The 20,479-nt window shown below is 38.8% G+C and overlaps 1 protein-coding gene across 10 annotated transcripts in view; it reads right to left on the bottom strand.

The window, feature by feature from the left end:
• Window positions 1-20,016, bottom strand: part of FUT9 (fucosyltransferase 9) — a 144,922-nt gene extending 124,906 nt beyond the window's left edge. For 4 of the 10 annotated variants that reach the window (XR_012054969.1, XR_012054968.1, XM_072926675.1 and 1 more), the window contains exon 1: window positions 16,393-17,645. Coding sequence is in view for 3 of the 10 variants with exons in the window: in XM_072926675.1 (XP_072782776.1) it covers window positions 16,393-16,725 (333 nt within the window). In the remaining 7 variants the exon portion in view is untranslated. The other 6 variants (XM_072926674.1, XM_072926671.1, XM_072926672.1 and 3 more) reach the window with 5 other exon arrangements.
• Window positions 20,017-20,479: the final 463 nt, after the last annotated feature.

Below are 20,479 nucleotides of genomic sequence, written 5' to 3'. Positions count from 1 at the left end.
TACTAAAAAAAGTGTCAAATTACACAAAGAGTATGTGTAAAGTAGAAAAAAATCTGTCTCATTTTTGAAGCACGGTTTCATTCAACTTCAGTGGACTCATTTAAACTCTCAGGATCCACCTGAATTATCCAAGTAGCATAGATTATTTTTTCTGTAGAACTGAAAAAAGAATGTAAAAATAGTAGCTCAAAAGATACTATGAGGTGCGCTCCAAAATTATGTGAATCAAAAAGAAAGACACATGAATACTTTTTAAATGTTTTACTTTTTTGTTTTGGATCCATTTGTTTGTTTTTTTTTTTTTTAATGGGATGCCTTTTGAAGATATTGTCTACATTCATGATATCTAGAAAGTAAGGATTCAGAAGCACATCATCCTTCCTCTTCTAGTTACAGATATGATTACCTTTATTAACTTCTACCTGCCCTCATCCCGTCACCTGAAAATTATTCTTTCTCTGATCTAGAAGTTAAATTTCTTACATTAGTACATGTTCATAATTTGTTCTGTCATTGAGGCTAAAATATGTAGTGTAACCTAAATACTTTTAATAGTATTTATTAGAGAAGACAATAATATGCTTAGCAGCTGGAAAGAATTTTGCATAAAAAATGTACTATTACTGTAGGTATATTTCTAGCTTTCTCTCTTTTTTATTTTTTCCTGTCTTATGGCATTTGAGATTTTCATGCAGTGCTATAACTTTCTGAGTTGGAGTATTAAGAGAAAAAAAAAAAAGCATAGCATATCAGAATAATGAGATTAGGTATCATCAGCCATCTCATGTGCCCATAAGTGGTAGGAAAACTAATGCAGTGAATTTTTAGGAGGAGAGTCAATGCAAAGATATTGCTGCTATTAAACCAGTTTTAGTTTTCTTATTTTGTGTGCCTTGTTACTTTTAATCAAAAGTCCATTAAGAAACCAAAGTGTATGTGAAAGAATTAAAGCAAACTTTCTGCTCCAAGAAGACAGAGCTGGATCTCAAACCTGCTGTCTCCATGCTTTCCTCCTGGTGCAAAGGCAGCTTAGCGAAGTAGAACAAGTTCAAATGCTCGTGCTGTCCTGGCAGTTCTTAGGGAGGGGCACGAGAAATTCCCTCGGAGCAGGTCAGCTCACGGCTCATCTCTGCTGAGAATGACAGTCATAAATTTAGCTGAGCCCTGTTTTTATTGGTTTAGGATCTCCTTATACACAGATTGTCATTTCCCAACCTAGAAGTACTTTTAGGTGAAACAACACAGTTATGCTTGTGACAAAGAGTAGTAAACTAAAACAGAGACCAGTCTATTCCAATGTAAAGACATTTTTCTTGGCAAACACATATTTGATTCTATCCAGTCAAAATACTTCCTGTTGCAAAACCTATGAAGCACTAATACTACAGGGTCTAACTTAACTGAAATCTATTCAGCTGGTAAAATGATAATAACTGTACAGAAAGCCAGACTTGCTTCTCAGGCTTTCAGAAAAATAGCAGTTTTATCCTCCATAGTCTTGCAGTGCTAAAAGAAGTACTGACATATCATGAAAAGCTTCAGAAAATCTTATTTGGAAGGGCACTGTAAGCATTTATTGCAAAATTTATGTGGTCTATACTTTTGGTTTGGGAGTAATTAATAACATGCGCTTGTCTACAGCATTCAGCTTGAATTCATTAACAAAAAATGACAAAAGGACATTTCTGTAATTTAGTTAAGTTGAATTACTCCTCCAGAACTGAATATCTAGATGTTCTCACTTTTTTCCTGCTTAACATGTTCTTTAATATAGAGATGTGCATTCATGTAGAAATTGGAGGGTGAAGGAATGATTGTATTGCTTCTCAGGAGAGCATGTACTCTGTAGCAGCAAGTGGCTTGCATGAGAAGTCTCTAAGATATCTCTGAAGGTTTGGGATAATCTGTCCAAAACCAAGTTAGAAACTGAAAGAACGTGGTAATCTGGAAGAAACTTGCTAAATATGTGAGCTTTTCTAGTCTGCTTGCTATTAAAAAATGTCATATGAAATTTTTTATTCTGCCAGTGAATTAGGCTGGTTTCATCAGTGTTTCTTTACACAGTGTGCAGTGCTGCATGAACACAGCTGTGCTGCTCCACAATGGCTTCTGTGCTGGCAGCTCAAATATCTGTGTGCCACAGTCCTCTGCTTTCCCAACTGCAGGAGTAGCACAGCAAGCTCATCTGGCTCCTTTCCTGCTCTCTACACATAACCCACATCAACCACACTGGAAACTGAAAGTCTTGTAGAAGTATAATTTATAGTCTTAAACAATGCCATCATATTTTAAAAGGAAGTCTCCTTGGTGTATATTCTCTATGGTACTCACTGAAGCCCCTCTGTAGTGCTATATAGACTCTCTTCTTTATAGAGGAAGAGACTCTAAGAGACAGGTCCAGAAAGTGAAGTGAATTATCCTCTTGGGATGGCTTTCTCTCTCCTAACTACAGAACTCTTGAAGGTTACCTGACTTCTTGGTGGCTAAAGTTACCTGAGGGAAAAACCACTCATGAGTGCATTTTGAACTTCTCCAGGCTGACAACTTTGGGTAATTATATATAAAATTACAAGTAAGATCATGACCCTGAGTGAAAGAATACTGCTAAAAAAAGATAGGAAGGTACAGAAGATGAGAAAGAAAGGCGCAGATTACTAGCAAAAAAAAGCAGAAAAAATATGGGGATTAAAATAGTTAAACCTAAAATTTAGGTGGCTTCACACAGAAGGTTAGGCTGTCTTTCATATTAATTAAATACTTAACTGTCAGAGGCACCTCTATCTTTACTCACTGACTTTAAAGAAAAACTCAGGGATTTCAAAATGCAAATATTTAAAGTTGGCTTTCCCACACATATTAATGTGCACTCAATCCATAGCTGAGGATTTGACTCTAGCAGGAAACAATGATTATGCTGGCATATCTGTGCTTCAGAAAGAAAATATAGACTTTGCAGAACTCACAGAGAGACATAAACCGAAAAATAATTTGAAAGATTAATATATTGTGGAATAGATATATTGTAGTCACTGGATTGTAAATCCAGTAATAATCCAAGTCATAATTGATCTATCCAAGAATTGCAGGGTACTCATCCAAAAGGAATTACACACGTAACAATGAAGCTACACATTATAATCAGAAAAATAACATTTTCCAACCTGTTAAAACTTATATAGATACTTCTTTTTTTTTACATGAAATCACATTGGTTTGGGTTAGAGGAAGCTGTAAAAGGTTAATAGGTGAAGGCAGCTTACTGCCTGCCTACCACCAACAGATTGCAGATATTTCTGCAAACATTGATAAAATAAATATTTGGGAAATTCCAATGCTCTTGTCAACTAATCCTGCTTCAGAAAGACTTCCTTCTAAACAAGGAATAATAAATGTCAAGTATTTGTTTTCTTCCATTTTCTGAATGAGGGAAGACTTACCACAAACATTAGAGCTTTCTCTGGAATTATATCTATGATTTGAAAATTCCTCAAGAAGCATTAGGAACTATGAATGCCTAGCTGAACTTGAATAAATTATATTTTTAAGGACATCAACAAATCAGTTTTAATGGTACAGAAACCTATGTAAAATAAAAATGTAAAAGTTAGATTAAGTTGAACTATCAAGCTAATCCAGAGATGTTTTCGGGGACACAGGACCCATGAAGACTTAAAAGTCTTCAATAGGAAGAGCAACTGGCAAAGGACGTAAGTAAAGATCTTTTTGAGTATGTAGTCTGTCAAAATGTACTATTTATGGGAAGTGATATGAAGTTTCATCTGAAGCCTAATTCCCTGACCTAAAACATTTTTCTATCCTTTGAACATTAACTTATTTTATGCTTTTGCCACTTGAATTCTGACAATAAATGGAGAAAAAGTGGTGAAGTAATAATGGAAAGCTATACTACCACTCACTACACTTATCTCCTACTTGAAAGGAGAGAGATCTTTAGTTCCCCAAACTGGATATTAAGATCTTGCTCTAAAATGTTAAAATTATGAAATTTTTCCATTATAAGTACCTTCCTGTATTTCCTAAGTGTTGCTTTTTAATGCCCTAAAATTGACTACCAACTCCATCAAGGGATTCAGTTGCCACTTTGCTCAATACCAAGTTGAGCATTCAGACACCACCAACACTTTCCAGCCTCCAGACAACTGCAGCACAGTCCAAGCTCATGGAGCTCATGCACCAGCTCCCTCAAGCACTGACCCTGCCAAGGTTCCTTCACCCCAAACCTGTTTTCAAGAGGTAGCAGTCTCATAGTCTCACCCCACAGAGAGAACCACTATCTTTTCTGAGAACACAGTTGCCAGAGCAGATGCCACATGAATGGGAGGGGAAAAAAATCCCAAAAGAAAAAAAAAAAAAGAAAAAAGAAAAAAAAAATTAGAAGCAAGACTTTCTGAAACTGCAGAAAATTAAATTCCCTCTCGGGAAACTGAAAAGCCCACTTTATCTGATCTACAGAGAGTATAAGAATTAAGATTTTCTGCCTCCCAGGAGGTTCCTATTAACCAGAAAGTATTTGTTATTTGACAAGACAACTTTTTAATTTTCCCCTCTTGGAACTATTCAGTTTTCTTTTAAATATTTATTCAGCCAAATAGCAAGCAACTCACTCCACAGACCAATGTTAGTCTGCTCTTCTGTGAAGAAAAGGGGTCAGGTTTAAGTTCCTGCTCCATTAGCTATTTAATCAATTATCCAAATTGGCAAGGTTTCAAGAGGAGAAAGTCACTAACTTCATCCTAAAATAACCATTCAGTGAATAGCTAGGGCACATTTCTGACCTGAAAGTGCCTATGAGAGAAATTTTTTCTCAACTCAGGAGTGTCTTTATGTGTTTAAAAGGTCATCCACCTCAGTGGTAAGTGCTCTAATTACTGGATATTTGGGCATCAATTAGCTGCATGTTCTAGTAATTTTGGAGAAAAGGAGGATTGGTCTTATATATTTATTTTCAGGGTACAGTGGAGACCTCCCAGTGCTGAAAGGAGATACCTTAAAAGTGTAGGTTTTATGTATATTACTGTCCCACCATATTTTCTTGAAGCTATTCTTCCTTCTGCTCAATGATTTCTCTGGTTGCCCTTCTTAGCCATCTATCTCCTATGATTTGTCCAGGAAGCCTAACTCAAAGTAGAGAAAGTCTTTATAATGTCAGTTCAACATTGCAATGATTGATGGTTGCATTCAAAGAAGTGTTAGGGAACTAAAAGCAGACCAATCCACTACATCACTTTTGGTGTCTTGTCCCCATGTTGGATGAAGCATGTTTCATCCATATGAAGCATGTCTTGATGGACTAAAATGTGGATGAATCATCCATATTTTAGTGTTTATGAAGTGTATGAGCATCCCTCAGGAAGGTAAGCAGTACACACTGGGTAGTGGGAAACCCAGACAGCTATGTAATGCCATGGCACTGAAAAGAAACTTTGATACAACTAAGTCTGTTTGAAATTTTACCCAGTCAGAAGTTAAGTGCCTATATAAGATTAAAAGGAGATGCATCTATCTGTTCAGGCTTCAGATTCTATTAGCAAACTAAACTTATTTTTAGAAACGGGAGTGAGGGGAAAAAGAAATGGAATCAAGCTTTCTCTTAAACTAAAAGGATAAGAGATGTGCTGGTGTTCTCCCAATGATACTGTGATTTGATTTGCTAGCCAAAATACTGACAGTCTGAGTTCAATTTTGCTGATTTCCCCCCTGTAGTTGTGGCACTGCAACCTACTACTCCCAGAGACTGTACTGAGATAAAATGTTGGCCACATGTAGCAGCATTCCATGAACTCTCCCACCTTGGTCAATTCCCAAGTCCTTGGCCCTGGCAACGGCAGCAGCTACTCACTGCAGAATCAGTTCTTCTGGGTGGAAAAGCCTATTTGGACTTCTGTGCCAACTTCCCCTGGGTACCTTCCCCTGGCTTCTCCTTTCCCTGTCCCCTCACTGGATTGGTATCCCTGGTGGCCACCTCCCTTTCCCTGGAGACCAAACCCCTCTGTCCAGCCCTTAGCTCTGTCCCCCATCCCTTCCCTTAAGCTGCCTTCTCCACCTGGTTGTTCTCTTTTACCTCGCTGGGTTCCCTTCAGCCACTGGTGATATCCTTTGCTGAAATAAAACCCTGCAAAAAGAGCCTTTCTTGCCCCTATCACTGAGCCAGCTGTGGTGAGTGTTGAGTGAGGGTCTGACTGCGCTGCCTGAAGGTTAACTCAGCTTGCTTTTCCACATGAGAGGCTTGTTGGGGACAGATTATAGGCAGCAGCAACCACTTCTCCGGCACCCACATTTTTAGCCACACCTGCAGGAACCATGATCAGAATGAAGGAAATAAATGTTTATTTGGCCACACAGTAGTGGGGAATGACTCTTTAGCCTAGTGCCTGACACAGCTGCCCAAGAAATGAGTAACTGATTGCAGTACTTGGTCCATGAGCCAGAACAATGAAATATTTACGGTTCTCAGGCTTGTTCACTTTACAGAAGACTTTAGGGCTCTTCTAGGGACAGAAACAAATAAAAATTTCAAGGCTAAGAACTGAGTTAGGAATGTGCAATTGCAGGACAAGGTGGTGGAGTTTGTTGTTGGGAACCTAGGAGACTGCCACTTGGCTGGGAGACATGGTGTTGGTTTGCTGTGAATGAATCCCAATTGCCATACATTGGTTAGATTTGGAAGCAGCCGTGGTGCGCACGGATTAGATTTCTCTTGAAGCAAAGTAAACTGGAAGCTCTGATTAAAGTCTGTATCAAATGTACTGTAACCTGCAGTGGGGACAAAAGGATCTTAACTAATTAGTCCTTCAAATAGCCTCAAACTACTATCAGTATAATAGCATTTTTTCTGAGACAACAAACTAGATTTAGTCTGTGGTAAAACATATTGATCATGCTTAAATATAAGGACCTCCACACCAGATGCTTTGATCTACTGCTCTGCTCCTATTGTGCTGAATTGGTTGCTAATACAGGCAAAAACATCCAAGTCACATTTTCTGCTGCCTAAAAACCTCTATAGAGCTGTAAGTCTCTGTGTGGATTTTGCTCTCATTCATCACAGATACTTGCTAGTGAAAGCTTCAAATTTCCCCCATTTTTTTTTTCTCTAGGGCAAATAAAATAACTTTTCAAAAATGAAGTAAGAAGGAATAATTGGGGAAATGATACAAAGGACAAGATGGAAATTAAGAACTGAAATAAAACAAATATTTGTTGTTTTATTATTTTGCATATTGAGGAACAATATGCAGGAAGAAAGTTTCACAGAAGTTAAGAAAATGTTAAGTAATGACTAAGAGGGAACAAACTAGAAAGGAAAACAGGTGGTAATTAATCAGCAGGAAAATGTTATATTGAAGCAACAGTTTGTAGAAAGCTTAAAAAATATACATACCATGTATATAGAGATTTTTTTGAACATTCAAATGTATACATATCAGTAGATAAGCGATCTAGACTGATCAGAGACTATCTTCCCAAGTCTATACCAGCATTTACTTATTGCTGGTGAAATAGTCAATGATTATCACACATTACCTCCCCTTCGTGGCATCAAAATTATTGCCCATATTTTGGGGAAAATCTGTTCTAAACTAATTTTGTATTATATGAGGAGGCATGGCTGGAGCTGGGGATTGGGAACTTAGAGCCTTGGCTTCCATTTGTATCTGTGCTCTGATCTCCAGGGAGGGATAATTCTGGAGTTATTTTTTTCTACTTACCTGAAAACCATGGATAATCCATAACCATTACATGGCATTAAGCACTTACAAAAACAGGACACAAACATCAAAATTACTTATTCTATAACAAGCCAGTGAAAGGAACAAATATCTGCATAGTAATGTGAGCAAAAAGAATTACAAATTAGGCTAATCAAAAAAAGTTCAAGAAAAAAAAAAACACTTCATAAATCCACCACAGCAGATTGCTCTATTGGGAAATGAAAAACCCAAAACTGCTGAGTTTCAGGGAGGAAGATTTTAACCAGGTTGGGTGCCTGAGAAGATCAGCTACTATTGCAGACCAGAAAGAAGTATATATTTGTGTGTATGTTCATATATGTATATATACACTAAAGAATTATATATATGCATATGTATGTGTATACACACACACACACGCAGAGTCTATATATATATAGACTAATTATATGGTTAGGGCACAGTGATATAGTTCATCAGATTAAACTACTGCTGTTATATACCTTAACACAGAAAGCTGCAGGTTTTCCAATAACTTCTGGTAAGACATGATATAATTCCTGTAGATCTACAGCTGCATGAAATTTATCTGGGAAGAATGAAAGACAGCTTGGTATTTTTACACAAAAAAAAAAAAAAAAAGTTGGAACTCTGCACATTTCAAGAAAGAATTGTTTTGAAAGAGGTATATTTGTAATGTTTCTCTTCTAAAATACCTTTCCACTGCAGTGTCTTTTTCCATTTTAAAGAAGTGACCAATTTGGTTTGGTTTTATCATAATAAGTCTTTTAAATTTATCTAGCACTAAGTTGACTTACAGGAGAATTGCTGACTGAAAAAAAAAAAAAGTTCCACTTCTTAAACATTCAATTTATGCTTTTGTTCTTTTGGAAAACTGGTTAAACTGTAAAATTTCCATAAATGAAATCATGTTTTCAAATGGCCAAGCGCTTCATTGATAATGTAACAGACTCTGCTTCTGTCCTTTTATTGAATTGATTCATTCATACTGTAGTTTGCATGTGCACACACATAGCAGCCACCTTCCTATTTATTTCATTGATTGAATCAAATTAAATTATTTTCAAGCTCATGCTGGATTTTATCAACTGTATAAAAATTCTCAGCCTTGAGTTTCATAGGAGTGCTGTTGTGTTTCACTCCAATGCAAGCAGCGTGGAGTTCCTTCCCATTGAATTTTGGTGCCACTTGCCTTGCAAGGTTTAAACGTCTATTGTCTGGAAAGATCTATAAACCAGATGTAATTGTTGGGGTTTTTTTTTGGGTTTTTTTTTTTTTTTTTTTGTTATGATTGCTTTAAAAATACAGATGCTGTCATCTATTTGTGCTTGCCTTCCCTAAGATGTCTGTGGAAAGAAGACTTTTCATCTCAATTGGGCCTTAAAGGAAACATACTTCTAGCTATATGCATTTTAACTGCCAAAATATTTTAAATGCCGTTTTAAAATTTCTCATAGCTTTCTCCCTAAATATTCTTTAGTTTGAATCTCAAATACTGTCAGTTTGTGGCAGGTGGGCACACAGGCCAGTGCTGGAGGTCCAGCAGGTCAGGAAGCTATGTACACAGTACTGAGGCTTAGTGAGGTCAAATTGGAAATTTTGTCTGTGTTCCCCAGGAAGCTCTGCTAGGGAGGCAGCTGGTTCTTCCTTTACTCACCAGGCATGGAGCCCAGAAATGGTGGCTGGTAAGCATCTGTAGGGAAGCCATGGAGACCATCCAAGCCCTAAAGCTCAATCCCTTCCCCGAGCTCCTACCTTCCAACTCTAATACCAGTCCTAATACTGAACATAGGACGTCAGCTGTCTTGGTGTGGCTGGTTGAGGTGAATGTTGTTTGTGGCAAACATTCTCATTGGAAAGTCAGGTCCTAATTATTGCAAGTTCTAGAGTCAGAAAGCTTGTTATTTTCCCAAAAAGCCATTTGTTGGATACTACTGCATTTTCTTTCTCCATTGATCTAAATGAGGTTGCTTAAAAACTCTTTTTTAAGTCTGGTAGTTGTAAGAAACTAATTACCATTTGTGTCAGATCAATCTTACTTCATTATGCTTAAGCATTGGCCTTTAAACTATGGGTATTTAGAACTGCTGAAAAGCAGTCTTAAGCAGCTAGCTTGTGAAAATCTTCTATTGTCAGCTTAAATAAATCATAAAATCAGTATAGCCTAGGTTGATATCCTTGGCTGATAAATTTTATTCCAAACATAACATATAGGCAATAATTTGATTGCTTTAAGTGTAGTTGGGTGTTCTCTCATTCCATTTAAATGCAATTCTCATCAGTAGTGGCTATAAAATATTTACAATTTCAAACTATAAATTGCAATTTATGCTTTTCTGTTTTTCAGGATAAATTAGTGGTCTTCTATTACTGACCCTCACTACTAATTTCAGAGCATTAACTATTTCCATTGAAAAATAATCTTGATGGAGAATTCCAGATCAATTGCTACCAAAAGTTCTATCCTCTCCCTCTAAGACAATAATTTCACTGCTTTGCCAAAGACTGAATTATGATAAATTCAAAGTACTTGCTACATGAGTAACTTGATGTACACAATCAGTTAATTTATTGGAATGCACACACTCCTTGTGCTCTGCACCTACACAAATAATTTTCAGATTGATGCCTTCATTCACCACAACCCTAATTTTAAGGAAGGTGTTTATTTTCTAGTTTAAGCCATGGAAGAAACTTTGCTGAAGTCCTATCTTGTCAGAATATGAGATCCATTCATTTTGTTTCCCAAAACTGAAATAACTTTGCTGGGTTTAGAGTGAAAGAAAAAAATATTTAAAAAAAGAAATATTTAAATTTTCTCTGATATGCTGGTATGTGTATTACAATATACATACAATACCTTTTATTCTATCCAAAATGTTTGTGTGAATAAACTGCTTTTTGAAGACTTATAAATCTGTGTCTTTTATTTCAAAAGCAGAGATTTGATATTTGAAATGTCATGCTGATAAACAGAGAAAACTGGTTTTGTTGCTTTGTGAGCCTGCTTCACCCTGTGGTGTCTGGCATGGTCTCCTTGCCACCTGCGTCCATCTGTCTTTGGTTAGGAATCTGCTCTGGGTACTGCTGTTGGTACCTGACTTCACAAGATGTGGTGACTCATTTGAAGAAAGTATTTGAATATACAGGGAGTTAATGCTGCTTAATTTGAAAAATAAAGGCTCTTGAAAAATACAAATTCCCCCCACTCCCGCCAATATTCCATATTTTAAAAAGTCCATACTCATTGCCTCAATGAGAAAAATAATTTTGAAGGAAGCATTTGTTTTATATCATTGTGACAAAGCTAACCTTCAAAGTTTAGACCTTATGGGTCCCTGCCTCTCACCTCTGTTCTAACATGCTTTCCTGCAATTTCAGCTCTTACGCACTTTCTCAGTTTAAAATTTCTGCAGTAGCTGTCCTGGTTAAACTAAGAGGAAGAAGACATCTGTAGAAAAGACAAGAGATCTTTGAACAGATGGATTATTAATTAAATATTCATTTTCAGTGTTGGTGGCTTTCCTTAATTCAGTAGCATTATTTACATAGATGATTTGGACTGTAGTATAAAATGATTACAATAGTTTTAAGCTGATTTTTTCCCAAAAGACTACTAGGTTTAAATTAGACAAAATAAGCCATTTTACATAAAGATCCATGATAAATAAAGTATATTTATTTATTTAGTCTACACTTGTTTTTACATTTAAGTATTTGTGTGATCTTTTAGTGGTAGATATGGGGGGAAAAGGGGAAAACCCAAAACTACAAACATTAGTATTAGAATGTTTCAATTTATCCATGTATGGGAGTGTATGGTTAAATCATTTTCTACTGTCAGATCAAATATGCAGCATTATTTGGTAAAGAAATACAAATCTATGAGGCTGTTTGCTCACAGATTATATATATATTATATATTATATATATATGTATTCCAGAATCAAATATCTGGCATTTACAGTCTCTCTACAAAATAAAATAAAAAAAAACAAAACAAACAAAACAAAACAAAATAATCTGTGAAAGCACTTTCTAAAACAAAATAAAAATATTTGTGTGTTGTTAATTCATTTCTCTCTACCCCAGCTTCTGAAATACAAATAAGCATTTCCAATAAGCTATTTTTGAAGAACTAAATTACTGGATAATCACATTTTTGGAGCCTTTCACCTCTAGTTCACTGATTCAAATACAGCCAACATGCAATAGTGGTGGAAAATCATTGAGATTTGAAAGCTGGTTTGTGGCCTGTGTGAAATGAACAGGTATTTCACTCCATTTTTTAGAGGATCCTGAGCAGGCACTTGGCACTTCTGAAACCACTGATGCTGAGCTCCTTGCAGGATCCAGTTGGGTCCCCATGGAGTCACAACCAGGGCTGAGGTTATCAACTAAAATCCCATTCCAGACAAATTTCCTCAATACATTGATCACTTGGAGCAAACTGGTCCTTAGCCACCTGGAAGATCTCAGTGGGCAAACTTTTTTTGCCATGTCAAGAAGCTAGTGAAACCAGGCTGAAATGGCAGATCATTCTGGGGTCACCACACTGCACTGTTGCTTCCTGTGCTCCACAAAGGCTGGGTGAAAACAGTTTCATTTTCCACTTCTGCTAATCTGGTACTTTGTACTTGCAATTTGCTTTAGTTATACTTAATTTGGGGAGAAAAACAGCAAAAACATGTTTATTTTTGCAGAAAGTCACAGAATAGGTGACTTCGTCTCTTTCTTTAGACGGAAGTTCATCCATAGCTATGAACAGTTAATAAAATGTCCTTTATTGAGATAATACATACCATATTCTAGAAAATTTGTCTGAAATTTTTTTTCTCATCATCCACAAATTATCTCAGTTCTGTTTCCCAGTGAAGGCTTTACATTATCTCTTAAAAGATTACATCTCCTTTATGCTCATGACTAATATTCACAGATTTGCATATGTTTTTTATGAAAATAAAGTAGGTTTTTTTCTGAACACTTAATATCTTGTATTAGGAGTTTCCTCAGAGGGAAGAAAGAAAAGTCTATCTTCATTAACTACTAAATATAATGTGGGGAAATTAAAATGTTTGGATGTCATGTCAGCTATATATGTTGTCTTCTATGATGTCACATTTGATTTTCTTTTTTTTATGACTTTGACAGCATCATATTAAAAATTTGATTGCACTATGACAGTACAGGCTTTGAATTATTCAGCTTATAAGTGCAGTCTTGCAGGAAGACTGTTTGGTATTTCTTGCCATTTCTGAAAAACTGACATTAAAAAAAATGTAAAAAGAAAGGGAAAATGGTTACCAATAACTAATTAATTACTTGAGCTTGGCAAAGGTAACATCATTTTAATGATGATAACATCACATGAATTAAAACCAGATTAACTATAACGTGCCACATTTTTTAAAAGTCATTTGAAACATTATTCTCAGGTTGGCATTTTGGCCCTGAGAAATAGATAGCAAGCCTCCAATTAATTTTCGGTGAAGTCAGGACTTCCTTCCAACTGAAGAAAGACCATACATTTCTAATCTGATTTCAGTAACTATGACTCTGAATTCTTGTGGTACTTATTTAATTGCCCATCTCTTCTCTTAGCATACACTCCACACTATTAATGTTTACTAAAGTCAATGGGTCTTTTTCCATTTGACTCCCATAAGGGAGTCAAACAGTTAACATTGGAGTCTCTTGGGCAATTTTTGCAACTCTTTCAGGATTTATACTGTGTTTTTCCCAAGATGTCTTGTTTTTGCCATCTTTCTTTTTTATTCCATTTTACTACTGTCTGGTGTTAAATAAGTGCAGTCTGTTGGTTCATTTGTATCAAATAACTTTATTTGTAACCCTTTTCAGAGTGTCCAAATTTGTCTTTTCATCATTACGACTTAAGGTTATTTTTAAATCTCTATGGATATTTTTAATCACTAAAGATAGAAACATCTACCCTCCATCTTGATTAAATTAATCTAGTCCTTTCGTATTAGAAACTTAAAGCAAATAAAGCAAAAAAAACCCCCACATTTTAAGAAATGTGTTATTCCCACTCCCTAATATGAAATTTTTGTGCTATCAGATATGAAAATATCATACAAAGTCAAACCTTTTTCCAGTAAACATGACTATTATTTGGTCATAATAAAGCTGCCCCTAAAATTATTCTTTCTCACAAGAATTATCTCAGCTGAGCTGTCTGGGCAGGTAAGAACTGTAGGCCCGACTACTGCTTAGGAGGGTAAAGTGTGGAATATTCCATATGAGATACAAAATAAATCCTTCCAGATATGATAATGGGGAAAAATACAAATGATCTTTTCATGTCCCCATTCCTCAAAAATGGATAGCAGGGTTGTCTTTGATTCAGCTCACAACAGTGCCAAGGGAGAATCTCATACTGATTTAGCTGGGATCAGAATCATGATGAAAGTTATACTACAAAATGGGCTTGCATTCCCTCAGAAATACTTGATGTTTATTCAAGAGTTCCGTCTGTCATTAAATATATGTATTTTGCTGTTCTTCATCTCTCTTCCAGCATCTCTAAATTCCAACTCGAAGATAAGAGTACCTATTTTCATTATAAGCAGTGAAAATTATTTATGGATCACTTACACTACATTGTTTTAGTTCACTTATTAACCTGAATCTAGCCTGTTTCTAGACATGAATCACCCTGGGACAGCATTTTTTTAAACTTAAAACAACATTTACACATTTGTGTTGCTTTCCTACTGATAAGCCAAACATTTAAAAATGTACAATTGGAAACAAGATATCACAATTCAATAACATTTCATTCTGCAATATCAATATCAGTCTTCAAATATTCTGATGGAAATAAAAATGCAAGAGCTACCAGGACAAAAAATCCTCTGTCCTTATCATTTACTGCTCAATCTCTACCCAAGCAAACTCTGGTCGAAGACAACAAATGGTATCTACAAAAGTGCAGAGTAAAAATGTCAAAGTAGAACAGCCTGCTACCAATTTTATGAGTTTTAACATCCATCCTCCTCAATGGTTTCAGGGTTTAAAAACTGTGTCCAAAAAACTGACTAAACTGAAATCAGAATCAGACTGTTTCCTTTAGAACTATATGTGTTTTGGCTGAGAATAGGCTGACCACTAAAGATGATAGAGAAACTTACTTCCATAATAACCTTTAAGTATTATTGTTTCAGACTGCCACCAGCTGTGGCAAGATGAGTCTCATAGATATTCCTCTCTGCATTACAAGGAGAAAACCATCACCCTGTGACTTGCACAGAAAAGCAAAATCTACAGAATTACAAGATTTTGCAAATGATGTGCTCTACTTGTATGTAAGAGCACTTGAATCCATTTACCCAGTGTAATGCAGGACTAAAGACATTCTCTGCAAGTAAGAAACAAGACTGTGAAAAAGTGTCAATAAAACACATGAAAAGCCGCAACTCACAATCAAGATAAAATTCTGACAAAATTTAGCAAAAAGCAGGAATTAGATATGGGGGGGGGGGGGAAGACATTTTACTCCAACCTCCTCCAGTCATTAGCTTTATCACAGCACCAGCTTCTGGAGAAGGGAGTGAAGATTGAGCGTGAATCTTGTATTTGTATTTGTTCTCTATTTGGCAAAGAGGCACGAGACTGCTTTATTATGTTTTTTGTCCTTTCCTTCTTTCTTTCTTTCTTTCTTTTTTTTTTTTTTATTTTCTTTTTAATTACGGCAGTTTCCAGGTCTTTAACATTACCCTGTGCCAGAGATAAAAAAAATAAAAGAAGCGGGGACCGCTGCTGCCATAACAACCCTTCGACAGGGAACTACTGGGATACAGATAGTTACTATACTAGTGTACCACCAGCCGTGTGCATCATGACACATAAAAACCAGAAAACCCTTTTCAGAGACAGCATCCCGTCGTTCGCACTCGCGGCTCTGGGCAGCGAAAGAAGAGCAAGCAGAGATTTCTAGCCCCCCCACCCCCCCACCCCCACCCCCCGTCACTTTATTTATTTAATTATGCTAGTGGAGGGAGTGTTAGAAAAGTCCATCGAGCGCCGAGCCCTGCCCGAAGTCGCCCCCGAGCCCCGGGGGAAGGGCCGCGCTCGGCGTCACCCGGCGGCTCCGGGAGGGGGACCAGGACCCTCCGCCACCTCCCACCGGAGCGACTCCGGGGAAGCTGCCAATTCTGCTGAGCTGGGTCCTCCCTCCCCACCTCCAAAGGGTCCCTTGCAAAGTTAAGGCGCTGCCCCCTCTCCGAGCCGCCGCGGGCGCCCGGGGGTGCGGGCTCGGGGGGCTCGGGGGTCTCCTGGCGGCGGCTGGGGAGCGGCGCTGCCGGGGTGTCCGCGTACGCCTGTGGGAGATCCCGTGGGAACGGGCGGCGGTGCCCGGGAGGGGCAGCAGGGCGGGAGCCCCGGTGCTCACATCCCGGCGGAGCCGCGGGGACATCCCCGCTGCCCCGCGGACCTTCCGCACGGGCGGAGGGGGCGCGGGCCGGGACCCTCCGTTCCCCCGGGGCGGGGGCAGGGGGGAGCGCGGAACCTCCCCCGCGGGTCCCCGCTCCCCCAGCACTCGTCACCGGGGCCACCCCGGCACGGGAGGCGCGGGAGCGGGAATGGGGGGGATGCCGGGCAGGTGCTTTTCGGGGCGAGGGCGCAGGGCCCCGTCACTCACCCGTCCGAGGCGGGGGCTGCGGATGGCGCGGCGGCGGCGCTGCCCCCGGTGCGCGGGGGGCTGCGGGGCAGGAGCAGCAGCGGGCGCGGGAGCAGGGGCGAGCGGCGGGGCCCGGGCTGCTCCTGGGCGCGCTCTCGCTGCCCATCCCCGGCGCTGCCGCCGTCGCCGCCGCCGGAGGAGGATGCGAGGAGAGTCAGCCCCGGGCGCGGGCACGCGCAGCGGCGGAGCGGGGAGGGGGGGACCGGGAGAGGCGCGGGGGCGCGCAGCGCAGGGGGAGAAGCTGGGAAGCTCGGGCGCTCGCTCTGGCAGCCCCCTGTCCTTCCGCGCTTCCATCCCTTCGTCCCTCAGCCTTTATTTTCTCATTTTTCTATCCTTCCTCCTTGCATCTCTCCTCCCTGCATCCTCCGATCCATCCGTCCTTCGTCCCTCCATCACTCCACCCGTTACCCCTCATCCCTCATCCATCCGTCCATCCCGCCATTCTTCAGCCCCTCCGCTTCCCCGACCGCGGAGCCGCCGTCCCCCCGCGGTCCCCTCCCCGCGCTTTCCGCCGCAGGGTGTCCCCGGAGCTCCCCGGGGCCACGGCAGGCGTGATGCTGCCCCCGCGGGGCATTCAGGCGACTCCCCCTTCCCTCTTCCCCCCCTCGTCCCTGCCCCTGGGAAGGGCAACCCGCTCCTCTGAAGGACAGGAGGTCCCCAGCCTCGCTCCCTCACTCCTAAAAAAAAAAAAAGCACTGCTAGAGCTTTCCTATCCTGCTCTCCTGATCTTCCTTTCTTCTGCTTTGCTGGGTTTTTTGTTTTTTTTTTTTTTTCCCCGCACGGCAGGAGTAAAAAACCCGTTCTTCTGTGGCAGGGAAAAAGGGGGTAAACAAGAGGAAAACATAGACTGCAATAGTCATTGACTGAATGAGAAACAAACCATACACTAGATTAGTTCTTAAAAGCAGTCTTTCAAGCCTGCTCCTGCAGGCTTAGAAATCTAAAGGATTTCTTGGATGTTTATTTAGGATCAAGAATAATACTGATCATTAAAAATAAAAGAAAAAACAGCTCAAAGTACATTGTGTAAAGATGAGACCTATGAATCAAGTGAATCAAAAAAACAAGCACACTAAAAGCTGGCTATCAACTCTTTATCCTTGTCCTGAACCCTCCCTGCATTATATAATGTTGATAAACTGCTGCAAGTACATTTGGGGAAAAGATACTGCAATGATGAGAACACACTGCTTTTTATTAGAGCACATTAGTATCCTTACCTGACAAGTAGTTGCTTCAGAGGTTCATTTGCACGTTTCTCATCAACCTTCCAAGTAAACAATTTGCTCGATGCAGACATATGATTCCCTGGTGTCACTGTCTCTGTCCTAGACGTTTCTGAATGGCTTGTGGATTAACTTACTGTGCTCTTCTGCTCTGCCTTGTACCAGGAGCTGTGCAGGTATCAACAGCTCCCACTTGTGAAGCCAGGAAAGAGAGAGATTGGGTAGATTTCCTCGTAGCTCCACAAACTGCTGATTTGCTGTAAGGGCTAGAGTCACTTAGAGAGTAGGTCTGGTCTTCCAGCAGGTTAATTCAGAAAGAGAGGCCTGACCCAACATTCACTGTAGACAATACAAATATTTCTATAACCATGGTGGGAATTGGTTTAAACCCCCGTGAGCTTGCTGTTGGCGTGAAGGTATTTTTGAGTGCAGCTATTCTAGTGAGAACTCCTTGGGAACAAGAAAAATTACTCCCAGGGAACAGGAAAAGGTACTAAAATCTGCATCTTTTATTATTGAGAGAAGGTCAGGGACCTGACTGTGTTTCCCTGCAGCTGTTGGCAAAAAATATGTACTAGAAGGCAGGTTACAGCCCCTGGCTAGAGGATGTCTTGTGTCGCTGTAGGCTCAACCAAACTACCAAATACAAAAATGAAAGGGAAGGGAAATTACAGGTCCAGCTCTGGGCATCACTAAAGTCAGTAGGAGAAGAACTTGAAGTTTCATTTTGAACCACTATGGCCTGTAAAGGAACTCAACAAATTAATTTTTCAGTGGTTTTTTTTCTTCTTTGGTCTCAGTCCTAGGATTAGCTCTAAGCACCATTCTAACTTGCAGATTTCTACTATTTTGCCTGTGTTTGTCTGTCTCCCCCCTCCCCACTCCTTGCCTTCTCCAGCAGAGGCTCTAGACTATTAAAAGTAATGGAGGTAGTCAGAGAAGGTAAATAGGGCAGTGGGAAAGATTTGGACTCTGTATAGATAATGACATCATCCTATTTAGCCTGAGAGGCAAAGAAATTGGCTTATATTTTTAAATAAAATTAAGATAGGAGTTTAGTATATTTCATGTAGTTTTTAATATAGGTAATTTTTTGTTGTTTCTCACTTGCTCTCATGTTGCTGATGAATGCCTTCAGTAGGGACAATACAATAGTAGTCTGGTAGTTAGAGTCATTCCTGAGAAATGATAAACTGAGTGTAAACATTTTTTTCACTGAGATTCAGAATAGGAAATGAACCGTTGAGGTTCTGTCTTTCCTCAGATGAATGGCTTTAGCTCTCCTATCTTTGACTACAAATTTAGCTTGCATTAAAGCAAGCTTGTATATGCCCACAGAATTTTTTTTTTTTCACCAAAATTATTTTGTTGACAATTGGTCAGTTCTTCAGGAAATTACAGGGCTTACTTCAGATGTTTGCATTTATGTATTTGTGCAAGTATTTGTGTTTATGTACAATGATTTAGCTGTCTTTAAATTATAGCAGAATTTAGCTCATGAAGAATACAAATATTAACCTTTACACTTCAAAGTCAATGTACTGAACTGCTTTATTCTTAGATATGAGGTTTCACCTCTTATATAAAACCTTTGTAATTGCAGTAAATATTTTTTTCTTATTGAAGATAAAATGTAAGCCCTTTGTGATTATACTGTTGCTATATAAATTGCCTTTGCAAACGCTGGCTGCTGAGCTTGCCAACTTAGACTGGAAATACAGCTTATGTTGTCTTCTGTGTGAAGGTTCCAAAATATTTTCTGAGAGCACAGTAATAGATTTTTTCCACAAATGTGGATATTAATAGATATTTTAAAAGTAAAAAAGCATGATATTTTCAGGGTCAAAATAAACAGAACAATATTATAAAAATAAAACAAAAGAAACAACAATTCCATTCTCAATCAGTTTTCCAACTGCAAAAGTAGATATAAATCAAAATCATTGAAAAAAAGAAAAATATTTATTTTGTATCTAACATGATCTGAATATTTATATGAGATGATTTTAAAGAAGAAATATTTAAGAGTTTACTGAAATTCTTACATGCTGTACATAAATGTCTGCTCTTCCACTGGTGTTTCCATAAAGTTAAGCCCATCAGTGTTTGCCAGGATAGGACTACTCTTTTTGCCCACATTTATTTTAAAGGACCCAGAACCCATGCTTGTGGGAGTCCCGTGTGCATTTAACTATTTGTAATTGATCGTTGGCTTGGGGGTTAAGTACATCATTTAAAAATCTATCATCCTTTGGCTTGCTGTTCATGACATTCATTAGTTATAGCTTGCCTTAGACTTGGCCCTGTTTCTGTAGCTGGATTGCCTAATACCAGTACCTGGAGCTATGCAATTGGCCTTAATGACCTTGATGAGCACAGGCACTTGATGCAGTATGCAAAGTTGTGGACAAGGAGTAGGATTCTAGATTGGGACCAAAACTGTATTGTACAGTGAGAACCAAACCCAGGCTGAGGCTTTGGGTTTGATTAAGTTTAACAAATAACACAAAATACTGTTAATATTTGAATCTGAGAAAGAACTGTATGCTCTGATACAAGAAGTGTATCAGAGCTCACTCTGATAGCAGAGTGGTTTAAGTGTCTCTTTTTAGACACTTAAAAGAGTGTCTTTTATACTGTCTGTTAATGTCTTTATTTTAGAAAAAATAAAATAAATCACTTATTAAAATATTTTCTATATGGAAAGGTAGATAATAGGTTACATTACTGCTTTATTTTATTGACAGAGAATTTTGTTTTCCTTAAAAGTTTTTTACAAGGATAAACAAAGATTAAGAATAAGAAGAAATCTCTTGTGAAAT

Source organism: Taeniopygia guttata, chromosome 3 (genome assembly GCF_048771995.1).
Source record: "Taeniopygia guttata chromosome 3, bTaeGut7.mat, whole genome shotgun sequence".
In the NCBI taxonomy this organism is placed as follows: Eukaryota; Metazoa; Chordata; class Aves; order Passeriformes; family Estrildidae; genus Taeniopygia; species Taeniopygia guttata.
The sequence above is the reverse complement of the archived record's forward strand: the minus strand, read 5'-3'. Positions and strand labels throughout refer to the sequence as shown.